This window comes from Drosophila virilis, chromosome 5, assembly GCF_030788295.1.
Source record: "Drosophila virilis strain 15010-1051.87 chromosome 5, Dvir_AGI_RSII-ME, whole genome shotgun sequence".
Taxonomy (NCBI): domain Eukaryota; kingdom Metazoa; phylum Arthropoda; class Insecta; order Diptera; family Drosophilidae; genus Drosophila; species Drosophila virilis.
In genome coordinates, this window is record NC_091547.1 from 16569829 (window position 1) to 16586019 (window position 16191).

The 16191-nt window shown below is 38.8% G+C and overlaps 3 protein-coding genes and 1 non-coding gene across 7 annotated transcripts; 1 reads left to right on the forward strand and 3 right to left on the reverse strand.

Annotated features, from left to right (window-relative positions):
• Positions 1-388: 388 nt before the first annotated feature.
• LOC6625878 (fas apoptotic inhibitory molecule 1) lies at positions 389-12549 on the reverse strand. 2 transcript variants are annotated; one of them, XM_002049643.4, is made up of 5 exons: positions 3653-3893; positions 3354-3505; positions 3181-3246; positions 1625-1924; positions 390-1556 (listed from the first exon to the last, which is right to left on the reverse strand). In XM_002049643.4, the coding sequence occupies exons 2-5, from the start codon at positions 3489-3491 to the stop codon at positions 1365-1367; spliced, it is 696 nt and encodes a 231-aa protein (XP_002049679.1). In that variant the 5' UTR covers positions 3492-3505; positions 3653-3893; the 3' UTR covers positions 390-1364. The 2 variants fall into 2 exon arrangements, with proteins under 2 accessions (XP_070066560.1, XP_002049679.1); XM_070210459.1 differs by lacking the exons at positions 3181-3246; positions 3354-3505; positions 3653-3893 and adding an exon at positions 12477-12549 and having other exon boundaries at positions 389-1556.
• LOC138911306 (uncharacterized) lies at positions 6073-6609 on the reverse strand. Its single transcript, XM_070209549.1, has one exon. It carries the CDS (start codon positions 6607-6609, stop codon positions 6073-6075), a length of 537 nt encoding a protein of 178 aa, XP_070065650.1.
• Positions 8913-12072, forward strand: LOC26531074 (uncharacterized). Of its 2 annotated transcripts, none has more exons than XR_011417032.1 (3): positions 8913-9088; positions 9145-10537; positions 10596-12072. It is a non-coding gene; the product is annotated as an uncharacterized protein (transcript). The 2 variants fall into 2 exon arrangements; XR_011417031.1 differs by having other exon boundaries at positions 8914-9088; positions 10593-12072.
• On the reverse strand, positions 11637-16166 carry Lap1 (leucine rich repeat containing protein 7 lap1). 2 transcript variants are annotated; one of them, XM_070210458.1, is made up of 6 exons: positions 15787-16166; positions 15453-15647; positions 15250-15385; positions 14894-15183; positions 12959-14836; positions 11637-12898 (listed from the first exon to the last, which is right to left on the reverse strand). In XM_070210458.1, the coding sequence occupies exons 2-6, from the start codon at positions 15606-15608 to the stop codon at positions 12722-12724; spliced, it is 2637 nt and encodes an 878-aa protein (XP_070066559.1). In that variant the 5' UTR covers positions 15609-15647; positions 15787-16166; the 3' UTR covers positions 11637-12721. The 2 variants fall into 2 exon arrangements, with proteins under 2 accessions (XP_070066559.1, XP_015029817.1); XM_015174331.3 differs by having other exon boundaries at positions 15453-15704.
• Between the last annotated feature and the right edge of the window lie 25 nt (positions 16167-16191).

A 16191-nucleotide genomic window follows, 5' to 3' on the forward strand; every position in this document is an offset into this window, starting at 1 on the left:
AACAAACAAAACAGAATTCAATTAGTATTAAAACAAAAAATATCATTGTGTTGCTTTAACTTTAATGAAAATTTACAAAATTGTCTTTTTAATTATCTACAAATTATTGAAATGAATCGTATATGATAAATAAAAGAAAACAAAAAAAAAATAAGTAGTTAATTGTTAATGTATTCAAAGTGACAACACGTAAAGCAATTTAAAATTATTAAACGCAAATACAAATTCTAAAAACATATTTTGATTAAACGAAAATAATAACAAGCAATCAATTAAAGCCTAACATAGTACATCATTTACATACATACATACATACGTACATACCTACGTAACTGATGAACACTGAACAAATTTAGTATGCACCTTTTAATTGTAAAAAAAAAAAAACGTAGTGACAGCAATGAATTCATGAGAATGATTTTTAATGTAAGAGGAATTTTCCTAAAGTTTTCAAAACAACAAAATCAATTGTAGACGTCAAAACTTTTTTAGGCAAATATATATTTATACCACATATATTTTTTCTTCAAGTATTTAACTTAAATATATTTGTTTATTTGAACAATGTATTTGTATATTTTTATTTTTTCAAGTGCTGTTTCTAATCAATTTGTGTTTTTAATTTTTTGTATTTTTCATTTTTATACTAAATGCACTTCGAGTACTTTGAATGCTAGCAAAATGTCAAATGAAATTGAGAACGTGAACCATTTGCGTTACAATTATGCATATAAACAAACGAATAAACTATTGTGTAAGTAAAACTTTAAACAATTTTTTGTTCATTATGGACGCGGTGGGTCTGGTAATTTTGCTATGTCAACTAATGAAATTAACAAAGGAACGCTAAGGATAAAATATCCATGTAGATATCTTAGTTTACTTTGATATAGTTTTTCAGATATCGTAAGAGTATAGAATATATATATTAAATATGTTGTCTTATAACAATTTATTTATTAACCAATTCTTGCACTAGAAATATATGCTATAGCAATCCAATTTTGATAGGACTTTGCTCAGATATAAGGAACATAGTGTATATTATAAAAAGCTGTTCATAAAAGAACCTAATTGTTGATCGATCGCTCCCAAGACAGCTATTAGATATATTGGTCCAATCCAAACGGTTCCAACATATGTATAGTCTGCAATAAAGTTTCAAAATTTGGTTCCATATAATTAACATATCTCTAAATGGGTATGCATGGCACTTTCCTAAACACTGGATTGAGTTCTATAGACAACGGCAACAGTAATCCAATTATTTACTACTGAAACCGATTTAGTATGTATCTAAGTTGACGAAAACACAAGGAATCAATGACAAGATGCAAATGTGGTGCCCTTTGTCTTAGCTAGATTTAGTTTGTTTGTAGTATGGAGACGGGTTCCTGCATGATTTGCTGTATCTTTGCTTCCGGCACAGGCACGCCGTTAACGAGCAGGGTGTGCACGATGCCGTCGTGTTTGTTGCCGCTTGAGCGTGCCTGTAATACAAATTGTGTGTCCTGCAGCACAAAGCTCGTATCCGTGCCGCCGTGCACAAAAACGGCCTAAAAATAAGGTAGGCATGATTGATGGCCAGGCTTGGCCAGCGGCCTGCTTCCGGTCGACTACATACCATCTCCTCGCGTAGCTCATCGTTTACATACAAGCTGAGCGTGTCCAGCTTGAGCATGATGCGATACTCCTGGGACGCATCCGTTGTCCCAGCCTGCTCCGTGCCGCATGTGCAGAGCCAGAGGCGATATAGCCGTGTCAGCTCCTCGGCGTACTGAGCGTGCGGCTTGCCATCTATGTACAGCGAGTATTCATATTTGAAACCGGGCGCGGGATCAACGCGAATAATGCATCGCGCCTGATCGATTTCAAACGTATCCTCGCCAACCAACTTAAACATCCAGTCTCGACGCAACACCTCCTGCAAAAGTCAAATGCACGCATAAATAGGGGAGATATATTCCAGAAAAGTTTCAATTATTTTCATAATTTCTGAAGGTAATATAGTTTGCACACGTGTCTTTATATAAAACTGTTTGTCCTGACTGACTAACTGATTGACTGACTGATCAACGCACAAATCCAACCATAGATACCTTAATTAAAAGTCCACCTAACAGAGACGGGCATGATGACAGCTTTGACGTTTATATTGATCTGGATTACATATGCTTTATAGGGTTATAGGACTTGTAAGCCTTTGCACTGCACAAAATAATTTTACCCTCTACAAGAGTATAAAAATCAAGTAAAAGTGCTCCAGTCTGTCAAATCATATCTTTTTCCACTTTTCGTGCGCTGATTTTTAAAGTCGGGCTACATTCAAAACAATTTCACACATTGAACCTAAAAAATTTTAAAAACGACTTTTCTAAGTTCTTAAGTTTAAATGAGTACAAAATAATATTAGACCTTATGGTTTATGTTATGTTTTCCTATACTTTAAATAATATTTTTAATGATCAATTTCTGAAATTAATAAGTGTTTTAACGAGCTTGGGAATTCCACATAGGGTCAAACGTTGAGTGAACGAAAGTTTGTATTTGTATGAAGTTTAAATAATTTTTAAATATCTATGCAACTTACAAGTTAAGAATTTTAGTGAATGATGCCATCTAAATATTTGTAAGCTTCTTAGGCCATTAAAAAAATGCGCGCTTTACAATTTTGGGAGTGATGGAGGAGTTATGCAAAGGTCTTCTGTATCTCAGTATGCTCTAGGAAAGTCTACATACCGAATTATATTTGTAACATTTAGTTGCACAAAATCATTTCACCCTTTTTTCTGAGCCCAAGTATTATAAAACTATCTATCGCCAATTTTTCCCAGTTGTGGGTGGAAAAACCGAAATCGCTGAAACACGCATTCTTAAAGCACTTATGTAATACATTGCTTTGATTCCGACTAAACTGTCACACCTCTCTCGCACAGAGATATTTAAAATCAGTTTTGAAATGAAAAAAGGGAGAAAGTCCGTAGAAAGAGTTTCATATATGTATATGAATAGTAATAAAGTTGTATTATGTCTGCAATACACATTTAAAGTAGCTCAGTCTTTCTAGAATTTACTATAAAGAATATTTGCCTGTGCTTAATATATAAACTTGTTTGTGGTGCTTGTATGACTAATTGCGCTATTATTGGGGTGTGCTTTGAAAGTGCATTCACCACTTACCCGACCATTGACCCAGATCATGCGGCGTCCACTTGTGGTGCCGTGCTCCAGTTCGATGCGGTACATCTGGGCGCATTTGAAAGAACAGAGAGCCGAAAGTTAATTAAATGATAGTCAACGTGGCGTTGGAGATAGGGCAAAATGAGGCTATTCAGAATGGAAATGAAGTGAACCTTGCCATTGATGGGCGCACACCATTGGGCAACGATGTTCTCTTTGTTGTAGCGCTCTGCCTCAGGCACATGGTCCAGACTCATGATGGGCACTGTTGACAGATTCTCCATGCGCAGCGTTGGCGACAGAAACGACATAGCCGGGCCGGGCACTGAAAATCGATTTCAGTTAATAATCATTTAGTTGTTGCATTAAAAATGCAAGCAACTAGAGCTGGTTACACAATGCAACAAAGTTTGGCAACAAGACAAATGCACTTTCAATTAAAAGCTAACTAATTGCAGGGCCTTATTAACACCTTTGCTGTTAGTTTGCCCAATTAGTTATGCTCTGCTTTTGTTACTATTATTATTATTATTATTATTATTATATTATATTCGTCAGCGCGTGGGCGGCAGCGCGAACCGTCAGCATTCAGCGTCAATGGCACACTAAACAACACACAATAATGCCACAAAGAACTAAAGAAAATTTGTGTAGTAGTTGTTGGCCCCGGGTCTGGACTGTTTCTGGTCGAGTTGCGTTGTCGATGGCTCTTTCTGTTGTGGCTAGAAAAAGTGCACAGCCAGCGCCGGAGCCAGAGCTAAAGCCAATGCCGTAGCCGGAGCGCGCCGCATGGCGCCAAAAACCGAGTTGATTTGTTTCGCTTTGAGTGTGCGTGTGCCTGAGTGTGTGCGTGTGTGTGAGCTTAAGCCCCACAGCTCAGCACTTTGCTGCGTGAGTGTGTGCGCGTGAGTGTGTGCCTATGTGTGTGTGCTAGTGTGTGTTTGCTGTGTGTTAACATTTGCACACATGTCGCCGACGCCATCGTCGTTGAGCATAAAAATAAACTTTACTTTTTGAGCAGCCCCAAGCGCCGCCAAGTATGCAATAATTATGGCATTAGCCAAGCGGGTAGCGTAACTATATCAAGCGCTTTGCAAGAGAGAGACTTAAGCTGCTCCTTCGGCAATAGGGCAGCTGAAGTAGTCAATAAAATACTCGCCGCCATCAATCAGTTGTAGACATCATCAAAATGAATTAATCCATGAAATTAAGAGAGTCTTACGATACCCTACAAACATCTTTTATTGCGCGAGATAAGTTTCGAGCTCTGTTGTTCACGGGAAACAAGCAAGAACATATTTGAGCGACAGTGAAGTGGTAAAGTAATTAATATTTATATACCCGCAGGGTATAGCGCAGTCGTGCATTATGATGGCACATTTCATTGGGTGTCCTCCTAATGCATTGCAATTGAAACGCTCGCTGCCTTGAGGCCTGCCTCAAATTGAGCGTAAGACAACACTTTTCGGCTGCTCATATCAATTGGCTGTACGCTCTCTCCCTCTCTCCCTTCCCGCCCCGCACCGCTTTCTACATATAAATGTGACAATTATATTGCCCGCGGTGGGGTGGCATAAATTTGTTGCCAACTCGAGGCAAGCAACATACGCCTGCTGAACTCGCTCCCCGACCTTTTTTTGGGGGCGTCGCAAATTTGTCGCATTTTGTTTGGCTGTCAAGTTTATGGCGTAATATTTTGCGGCCGTAAATACACGCCAAAAATGCTAATGACCCGCGCCAAGGGCAGCCGGGAAGGGGTACGATAGTGATAGCTAGATAGATGCACGGATATTTAGATGGATAGATAAATGGATAGATGGATGAATGGATAGTGTGACAGTTTGTCTTAGTTTTGTATTTCGATTTGGCCACAAAAAAAAAAAAACAAGTATTGATAAATGTTTTCGCCACACAGCGGAGCTGCTGGCACATCATATGTCAAATTTGGGCCTTGGCTATTATTCTTAGCTCTGCGATTGTGTATGTGTGTGTGTGTGGGAGGTGGATATATGAAAAACAAGTGAAAATAAGAAAAAAAAACAGAATTTTCCACACGCGAAGGTCAATGGAAAAGTGGCGCTTCAAACCGCTTACAGTCGCTGTATGTAGTTTTATTGCAGGCACTGTAGTTGTTGCCAACAATATCAACAACAACAATAACAACAACAATGAAAGAGTCCATGGAGATAACAAAGCGAAACATGACAAGGACAAGGCCTCCAACTGGCAAATGGCAATCCTCATGGCAGCAACTTAAAGCGTGTGTCTTCCTTGAATGTGTTTTTCAGTGTAATTATCAAATCAAATAATAATGGAACACCTTTAAAATTCCTTTTGACAAAAAAAAAACAATTTAAATTTCTAAACAAAGTTGCTTACTGCAGCACGCAATTAAATACCATATATGAATAAAAGGTAATGAATATATAATATTAAATGCGAAGCAAGAGTTAGGTAGTGCGAAACCTACCTCAGCCTATTTAGGCCCATAAGAAAGAGTATATCGAAGTCTACTCTAAGTTTAACATGAAGACTACTTTTATGCAATTGGAGTGAACAGGTAGTAATATTCCAGGCAATTAATTTTTCCTTTATCCGGAGCGGTTTAAATTTACATACTCTCTGTTCACAGAGTAGCTACCTCGATCTTACAATTTGAACCGATTAATCATCGAAACTCTCGAAAAGCTTAGTTATGATATCTGGGTTAAATGAAATTATTTATATTTTAGCAAAAATACTATACCAAATCAGCGTATAGCTTTCGACAAGATAACACACACACCGATAGATTAATGTTACTAGTTTTTTATTAATTATTAACTTATTATTTTGTAGTTCTAGATAATTTGCTAGTTTCCAGTATAGTCTCGACTCTGATTATTATTATTTTTATTTCCTGTGCTGTCGCTGCATGCAGCACAGAAATTGAAGTATACGCGCATCCTGTTCCGAGAGGTAATCGGAGACTATTTTGTAAATACGACTCTCGATTCTACTCAGCTCCTGGCTATTGTTATGCTTCGATTTCAAGGATATTTCCATTGTATTCTCCGAAATCCAGTTTTCATTGCTTAGTTTCTGTTTGACCGCCCGCAACAGGGACTTGGAATCATATGTGCGCATCCAAAACATGCACCCGTTGACGGGTTGGTTGCACTGTAAGTAAATATGTCGTGTTCCACTGTTGATCTGAATACTCTCGGCTCCGAAGGAATCCACAGAGCTCTCATCACTCCTCATATCTGCGGCATTACCCAAGACAAGTTCCGCCAAGCGCCTTTTACAGTCAGCATGAAAGTTAGCTCGATCACGTTGCGGTGGATTTGTTTTCATGAAGGAATACTCTTGTGGATCGCCAATAGCCAAGACCTCTGATTTGGCTGGCAGTAACTCAACGTTTTGATTGGTTTCTGTTACAATTTCCATTGTTTATTCGTTGCCTCTTTCAATAAACTTAAGTGTAAAAACAGCTGACAGTCTATACTGTTGAACTGACTCATTGCAAATCTCGAAAGCTTCACGGTTGTATTTGGATTTTAGCCGAAATACAATGCGTTCGTAAACAAAAATATAAAACATACACAGCTTAAAGCTTTCAAGGGCGCTTTTGGTCCAAAATTTTCGTTATAAAGGTGGCGAAATCGAAAGAGCTTTTTGCCAATCACAGAGTTCGTCTTTAGTTGGTTATTCAGCTGTTTTGGATCTGTAACTTTCGTACTGAAAAAAACAAGTTAAAAAAGACGAACATGGAACATAGGGAGGAAGGTACATTCAGCATTTTAATTAACCAAAAAAATATTATAGATTTTTGCATTATTTACGTATTACTAGAAGCCGCCACAATCACGTCCAAGACAAAAGTTTTGGCTATTGGAGACGGGAATGAAGAATACCCAAAGAACAAGCAGCTGCCAGCGAAAGACGATGTGCACTTTTTTCGGGAAGATTTTACAAAACGCTTGTGTCTTTTATTAACCGGAAATCCAACACCAATCCACGTTGTCAAGGATTGGGACTTGGTGCAAAGATTTGGAGCGGCCAGCATTAAGAAGGATAACCAACCCAGGCGTTATCATTTTGTTTGTGGGCGCGGTAACAGTTATTCGACTGGGGAGATTATTTCTGGGCCCGTTTTTAATGCAGTGGATGTTCTGAATATAGTTAAGAATCGACTGAAAGCGGAAAATTGGATATCAACGAATGTCATAGAAACACCGCTGAAAACAAAAGTTAGTCGTGCCCATGACCCATTCTACGGCTCCGATCAATACATTCAAGGAATCGTTTCTGATGCCCTTCATGCTGAAGATGTAAAACTCTTTAAATTCTTGCTATACTTACACCGAGAATCTATTCACAAGTAATTCTATTCGGGCATACCCTGTAAAACACGTAAAACTCTGTACTTTCAGGTAGTGCAGGCGCTGCCTTTACTTGTAATATAATTTTAAGTTAATTGTTTCTTAAATTCTAATTTCTTAAATAAAGTATTTTGTATTCTTTATTTTAACTAAGAGCTTTCTTTTGATCTCGTGTAATTGGAAAACATGTATGGTGAGGCCTACAAATATCGACTACATAAACAAAGGTCTCCTATTTTCCATTGTATGCCTGTCTTCGACATACATACACAGCTTCAGATCAGGCACTTATGTGTATGTATATGTATGTGCTTATGCCGGTAAGATTGAGACAACAGCTGTGCAAGACGTAAACAAAAACAGAGCTTACTACTCAAGCTTTTGCAGAGCTTTTCTGTGAAATGAATGGGATTTCGTCAGAGCTCTTTGGCAATCGCAAAGTGGGTTTTCGATCAACAGTCAGTTTGTCAGCTGTGCTGGAACTGTGGGCATCGCATAAGTAAACAAACAAATATATAAAAAATGGAAGAGTTTAATGCAGAAACTGACAAAGAGACGGGTAATTTAAAATAAAATAAAAACAATATTGAATATTTCTAAAATGCTTATGTACTTCCAGAAGTCGCTACAATCACGTGTAAGGCAAAAGTATTGGCGATCGGAGGTGAGGAATACTCAACGAAGAAGCCGCCTTCATTCAAATACGACGTGAATAATTTCAAAGAAGATTTTAGAAAGCATTTGTGTTTGCTATTAACTGGTAGTCGAAGAACTATAACAGTTGTCGAAGATTGGGATTTGGTGGAAAGATTTACTGCGGCGAGCATTAAGGAAGATAACCAACCCAGGCGCTATCACTTTTCTTGCCAGAAAGGTCACAGTTATCCAAGAGGCATGCTTATATCTGGTCCCACTTTTAATCCAATGGAAGTTATGGCTCTGGTGCGAAAACGACTGAAAAAGGAAAAGTGGATATCAAGAGATGTCATAGAAACGCCTCTGAAAACAAAAATTGGTGGCAAAAAAAACTACGGCTCCGATCAATACATTCAAGAGGTTGTTTTAGAGGCCCTTGGTGTGGAAATGAAGAGGACTTTTAAATTCGTGCAATATTTACAACATTCACACAGAGAATCCAATCGCAAGTAATTACTAATACGCAGTGCTGGCGCTGCCTTCTTATGGCTTGACAATACTTATACAAATATATAAAATAATAATATAAGATAGTTTAAAAAATAACAATTAGCTTTTCATTTGAGTAATCAGCATTTTTGTTTGTTGACGCTTGACACACTGAAAGCTTTCGAATGGCGTTACCTCAAGCTTTTTTTTAAAAAGCTTTTGGCAGAGTTGTGAAATTGTTATGAGTATTTCGCGTAGTGCTGCTTAAAAAAGTAGCGTCGTCTTGAAAGCTTCGCCAATCAAAAAGTTTACGTCAAGCAAATAGTTCGTCTTCTGTGGAACTGAAACATTTTAATACGGCAATAAAATGATACAATCGGAAACAACTGCGGAACACGATAATGTAAAAAGCGATACAAGTAAGATACAGTTTTTCATGCCGGCAATAAATAATAATACTTGAACATATTTCCAGCTGTGGCGACATTGACCTCGGAAGTCAAGGTATTGTCCATTGGTAATCGGAGGCGAAACTTCAGGTCTAAAAAAAAACCGGTGGTTAAGTTTGATATGAATGTTTTTCTTGACAACTGCAAGAAGCATTTTGGACTTCTTCTAATGGGAACTCGTACGCCCACAGAAGTGGCCATGAATTGGTCTATGATGCAATTTCTTGAAATGAAAAGAATCGAGGAGGATAATCAAGTAAAACGCTTTCAATTCTATTGCCATCCCAGTGGTAGGGATAGTGGTTATATGATGTATGGCCAGACAGTTAATGCCGAGGCAGTATTACACGATATAAGAAAGCGACTGAAGCAAGAAAATTGGACTTCAAAATATGTTTTAGAAATGCCTGTTAACGAAAATTGTTATAAGGGCTATAGATCTAAGGTTGATCAAATATTTGCTGAGGCCCTTGACGCTGAAAGGTACAGAATTTTTCAGTTTTTGTATTATTTACACAAAGAACATGTTAAAAAATGTTAGCAATGTGAAAAATTGCCTGTTCTTTTTTTTCAAAAATTATAAGGTTATTCGCTAAAGTTGTCATATGATGATTAGCTTTTAAATGTGATATTAATATGCATAAATTTTTTACTTAAGAAACAAAGCCTTAATATACGTTAGAGTATATCTTATTATAGATTCTGGCCTTCTACTTGATATTATCATTGTAAATATTGTACTACAATCTATATCTGACTGTAAAATGCTATTAATATGTAACAACAAAAGCATTAATAAACTAAAGGACGGCTGTAACAAATACATTTGTGCATAAATAGCCATATACACACACACATGTATATTTATATCTGTACAAATAAACAAACAACTTGCCAATATGTAAACAACGAGCAATGTACAAAAACGTGACTAACTTAAATTCATGAGAATCGGATAGAAGGGCAACACATATACCTCATTATTTCCTTTATTTTAGCATTTACATATATTTACATATATGTATGCTTACAGCCGACATACACCTCGATAAATAAATACACATTTATTTACATGTGTAACACATGCATTAGATTTAGCTGTTTTTTAACCAACTAATCAGGTTTTGTTTTGGTTCTTAGTAGTAATGATTTTGGTAGTCCAAAATAATTTCAAAATAGGACGAATAAAGAAGTTCTTGAAAAGGTCTAAATTATCAATAAGCTTTCGCTGAGCTTTCAGTAAATTTGTTGTGAAATTATAAGTATTTCGTTATGTTCAGTGTATAAATGCATCGCAAACAAGAGGCAGATATCTATCCCAAAGTACGCGCCAAGCAAATAACTAGTCAATCTATACTGTAATAATAATCAAAGAAACCGAAGCAATTATGGATAAAGATACGGCAGAAAGAGATACAAGTAAGATGAAACAAACAAAATAGTGAACTAAAATTTAAATTTAAATTCTTTGCAGCAGTGGCCACATTGACATTAAACACAAAGGTTTTGGCCATTGGAGGGCGCAAAGAAACTGGAAAGGAAAGAAAATCTGCTTTAGAATATGACAGGAATACTTTTCTTGGCGACTGCAAGAACTATTTGAGTCTACTTTTAATGGGAACTCGAATACCCATGGCCGTTGCCGATGATTCTACTGCAACGGAATGGTGTGGTGTGAAACCCATTATGGAGGGAAATCGAACCGTACGATATCAATTCTACTGTCATCGACCTCCAATAGGGCCAAGTCATTATATAATGTATTGCAAAACATTTAGTGCAAGCGCAACAATGCGCGAAATCAGAAAATTGCTGAAAGAGGAACGTTGGATATCAAAGTATGAGATAAAAGCTCCTATTAAAACAGCCTTTGATACTAGACACTATAATAGCGAGAATTACTTTGTTGATTGTATGGTTTATAGGGCCTGCAATGCTGAATGTGAGCGAATATTTGCATACCTGTTTAATTTACACAGGGAATATGTACAAAATAATCTATAGTTAAATTGATGTAAATATAATAAAAAAAAATATTGCTGATTAAATTTTTATAAACTACTCGATCCTCAAATCAAATGCATTAATGCATTTCAGTGTTTACGTATTTTAATTCCAATCTACAAATATGCCATACTATTCTAGGGTATGTTAATGCACATATGTGAGGTTGTTTTCTTAAAAGGCAAAAGACAAGCTTAGGTGAAAAATTGTTGTGTTTATTTAATTACTGATTTTTTGTTTGCATCTTGTTTGGGTGATTTGTTGTAGCGCGAATAAACAAAATTAATTTTCATATAATGTGCGATCTTATGCTATGCTGTATTTGTGTGTATTTGTGGTTGTGTTTTAATGTTTGGATCTATTAGATATAGAAATGTCAAACTTTAGCATAATATTCAAATATTAATCAGCTAAAAAATAATACTGTTCACAACGCCAATGGTATGAGAATTTAACAATTTTTTTTTAATAGAAAATTGATTGATTTAGACAATAAATATATAGAATAGATATATTTATGTTCATATAGAATTTATATTGCTGCACCATAACAACTAACATAAACAGCTAATATCTTTGTTTAACCTTAATCTAAGCACATAATCATTTCAATTTGGAACAAATTTGAACAACGCTGGGCGTAAAATAGGCGCTATTTGTAAATATTGTATATACTTATATGTATATCTAGGCACATATAAATGTGTATATATGTGTTTGTTTTGTAAATGCTGTCTATATGGTACTCGTAATTGTATGCACGTATAATCAACGCTAATTGCACTATTTATTATATTTTCTGTATGTTTGCTATGAATAACACTGGCGGCCAAAAATAAAGGCCCACTTTGAGATTAATATTAAATTAAAAGCAATCGTTTGTTCTTCAATATGTTTTCATCATACTTCTTCAAATAAATATATAATAAGTGTTTGTTGATTGAAGTCTACTATCCAGTTAAAAACTATACTAATATTATACAAATAATTATGTTTAATGCTTTCAAGAATTATAATTATATGTAGAACTTTTAATACAGAAAAAATAATATTGCTTCATTTTGAATACCAATCAAATACTGGCTCACGTTTTAACAACTTCAAACTGAAAACCTAGTTATTGCTAATCAAATACATAAGAAACATATTTTAATACAGTCGTGTGTTCAAGTAACAATCTATAGAATAGTTTCAAAGGTGTTTAGAACAATTCTTAGCTCAGAAGTTTTCCGTAAAAGACGCTTGCCTTAGCTTACAGTTCGAATACTTAAAATACTTTCTTTTCGCATATAATGAAGAATGTGTTTTCAATCAAAGTAAATAGAATACAATAATGATGATATAATGAACTCACCACTTTTGCTTCTGCTAAGTATCGTAAATGGCAGTTGAAATAGATTCTAACTAAATGAAATGCAACTGTTATTATTACAAGTTTAAGGCGCCAGTGAAAAGGTTGTTTATGGCTTGAAAATGCAGTTGCTAATATTTATGGTTTGCTGATTTATATTAGCGTATTTCAAGTTACTTTAGAAAAATGCGCAAGTCTTCGGTCTCGGTATATATAGGCATGGGGGGAGTGGGACACGGAAGGGGCCATCACTTGCGTGACAGCATTATATTTATGACTGTGCCGCAGTTAAGCAGGACACGTTTGGCATCGCTCAGATTGGCATTGGTCAGGTCATAGCCGTCGATCTCCAGTAGCTTATCGTTGAGGCTCAGCAGCCGCGCGGCATTTGAATTTGGCGTGATAGCACTAACAAAGATGCCCACCTAAATGGGAAATGAATGGTGTCAGAACGTTAAATACCCTAATTAAGATAATATAATAACCTGATTTAGCAGCTCGGCAATGTCGAAGCCAATGCTGTTTTCCCATTTGAGGGTCACCTGCTTGACAGTGGGATTTTTGTGCACACCAAATATCCAGGTTGACTTTTTAGTTCTGGATGTATTGTTGGTGGCCGTGGAATTCAATGAGTTCTGCGATAAGGTATCATCCGCATCCTGCAACTGCTGCTGCTCATCTTCAAGCTCAAGCTGCTGCTGCTCCTGTTGCTGCAATTCAAGTTGCTCCATGTTAATATTGTTCTGGTAGTCCAGCTCCTCCAATTGTGCACCAATTGCCGTTGTTTTGAAGTTGCTATTTAGCGCATCCTGGTAGCTGTTGCTCTGCTCGTAGAGCGGTTGTGTTGTTGGCTGTTGTTGCTGCTGCTGTTGTTGTTGTTCTTGTTGTTGTTGATGCTTGCGCTGTCGCATGGACTCGTAGAGCGTGAGATCTTCGGGCGTTTTCTTGGTATACACGCGTGCTATGTGATAGGGTGGCGGTTCCATGCGTGGTGGAGGCGCTGCTGGCTGCTGTTGTAGCGGTTGCAGCTCATAATTCTCTTCAGCTCCATTTGACAAATGCGTTGTAGGCAGCGGCAAGCTGTTGGCATCGACATAGAGTTGCTGGTAGTGCCCCTCGTAGTTGACAAGCGGCAAACCATAATATTCCTGTGTGGCCTGCTGCTGTGCCGGCTGGTAGACACCGTAGATGTGGGCCGCCTCGGGCGCAACGCCATATATTGCACTTGCCGTGGCATGATCCACAGCGTCCTGATTGTTATCACAGTGTGGCATGGCCACTTGGCCATTGGGCACCACGACACGCGCCTCTCGCACCTCGCTGGACCCCGATGCCGCCGCATTCGCCGCCTGCGCCTGACGCATATACTTGGCCATTTGGCGGAGCTCCTTTGGATACGGCGTGGGTGAACGCATCAAACGCACCGAGCTGCCGGCAGGCAGCTGCTCAGGAGTGGGCGGAGCTGTCACATAGCTGGCGGAGTAACTTGGAGCGGGCTGTGGTGCGCTGCTGGTGTTAGTGTTGGTACTGCCCGCACTCAGAATGGTCGCCTCCTCGGCAAAGCATATGCGCCGTGATGGGCTCGACGGGTGCTGTGGCTGCTGTTGATGATTCGCGTAGACAAACTCGTATTGGTCCTGGACCTGCTGTTGCTGCTGGGCCTGCATCTTGAACGTCACCTGCGGCAACATAAAGCACGTGAGCTGCGTCTTGCTGCTGGCATCCAAATACTGAAGTGGCACCAGCGGCTGCGATTGATTGTCGCTAAGCCACAGAGACGTGAGATTTACCAGGCTCAGCATGGAAACGGGCAGGGCATTGATATAGTTATTAACTACATTAAGCACCTTCAGTTTGGCTAAATGGCCTATATTTTGGGGCAACGCTGAGAGCTGATTGTTGGCCACGCTTAAGACACTCAATTGACTGCAGCTGCAGAGCTCGTCGGGCAGCTGGCGCAGCTGATTGTCGTCGGCGAAGAGGAAGCGCAGTTTGACCAGCGATCCAATTGTGCTGGGAAGGCGCATAAGCTTGTTGTGACTCAGCACCAGCTCTTCCAGCTGCTCCAGGTAGCTTATGCTGTCGGGCAGCTCGCTGAGCCCATTGGACTCACACTTAAACGTGACTAGCGACTTAAGCATGCCCACGCTAAATGGAAATGCCTCCAGATTATTGGAGCAGATTGACAAGACCTCCACGTTACGCCAATTGCTTAGCTCATTAGGCAGTGTGTCCAGCAAATTGCCATTGGCCTCAAAGTGTTGCAGTTCGCGCAGTTTGCCAATGTTGGGCGCAACACGACGAATTTGATTAAAATCGATCCACAGCTCGCGCAGTGACTTTAGTTCTCCAACGACCTCTGGCTACAATGAAAGCGGAATAAGGCTTTAATTTATGCAAATTAACTATATTACGCTTACCAGCTCGGTGAACTCATTGCCGCCAATATCAAGCCGCTGCAGGCTAACCAAACGCACCATCGACTTGGGCAGCGTTATGAGATTGTTGAGGCGCACCTCCAAAATTCGCAGGTTGACCAAACGACCAAAGTTTGCAGGCAGAAACTCCAGGTATGTTTCATTTAGCAGCAGCTCCTGCAGCGAAATAAGCGACGTAATCGCATCAGGCAAACGTTGCAGGCTGTTGCAGCTAAGATCCAAGTGGGTTAGATGTTTGCACGCCTTAATCTCCTCCGGCACATTGACAATAACTGCAAGGAACAGAAAATTAGAATTTTGTTTTTATGTAATTATCGTGCTTGGATGCGGCGACTAACGATTGCGGTTCAGATCGAGATGTTGCAATTGACGCAGCGAACCAATGGCCTGCGGTATGCTCTCCAGATTGTTGCTGTTCACCTGAAGGATGCGCAATCCCTGGCAGTAGAACAGCTGCGGCGGCAGTGTTTGTAGCTAAAAATAGAACATATATATATATAAGACATATATTAAATGTGTTTTATAACTAGCTGTTGCTTACCCGCGCATTGCTCAGATGCAGCTCCTCGAGGGTACGTTCGTGCTGCCACACCTCGGGAAAGGCATCCTGGAGCGGTGTATTGCTGTAGTCCAGCTTGTCGATGACCTCTTCACGTTTAAATTTGAAGCAAGGAAAGCATTTGGACAGCAGCGGCATTTTGCCAACGTTTCGTGTGCTTGTGTGTGTTTTATTGCTCTACGTTCGATATTAAGGCACGGCCGTTGTTATTGTTGTTGGTATAATTATTGTGGGCTACAAAAATACACATAAGCCATACACACACATACACATACATACAGAACTAAATAAGCGGTAAGCCAGGCGCATAACTTACCTATGAATCATCGCTGCTTCTGCTGCAGCAGCAGCACAAAGGCAGCGGCCGCATTGAACGCTGCTCCGTTACAATTTATTCGCATTTTGTTGGGCTTGTTATTGTTCCAACACTCGACGTACACACACACATACACACACACACAATGTATACGCACAAATACAAACAATAGGAGAGGTACGTCTGCTTGGGGCCGCTTGCTTTAGGCAGCCGGCACCTTGCAAACCTATGCGGTTGCTATGTTACGCTATTTTCACGTTGTGCCTGTATTTTGTGTTTATTTACGCACTCAAATTGGATTTTCTTTAATGTTTTTCGTGTTGAAGATGACAAGTTGCGAGTTGGCAGCAGTCACAGTGCACAGGAATGCAAAGCCAAATAAATATCGATGACTGTGTTTATGGT

Bases quoted from the DNA above. Each gene is read 5' to 3' on its own strand.
- Lap1 (XM_070210458.1), bottom strand. From the start codon at position 15,608: ATGCCGCTGCTGTCCAAATGCTTTCCTTGCTTCAAATTTAAACGTGAA. The intron at 15,386-15,452 runs GTAAGCAACAGC...TTCTATTTTTAG, and splicing joins TGCATCTGAGCAATGCGCGG to CTACAAACACTGCCGCCGCA. The intron at 15,184-15,249 runs GTTAGTCGCCGC...TGTTCCTTGCAG, and splicing joins TCTCGATCTGAACCGCAATC to TTATTGTCAATGTGCCGGAG.
- LOC6625878 (XM_002049643.4), bottom strand. From the start codon at position 3,491: ATGTCGTTTCTGTCGCCAACGCTGCGCATGGAGAATCTGTCAACAGTG. The intron at 3,247-3,353 runs GTTCACTTCATT...AAATGCGCCCAG, and splicing joins GTGCGCCCATCAATGGCAAG to ATGTACCGCATCGAACTGGA. The intron at 1,557-1,624 runs GTATGTAGTCGA...CCTTATTTTTAG, and splicing joins ATGAGCTACGCGAGGAGATG to GCCGTTTTTGTGCACGGCGG.
- LOC138911306 (XM_070209549.1), bottom strand. From the start codon at position 6,609: ATGGAAATTGTAACAGAAACCAATCAAAACGTTGAGTTACTGCCAGCC.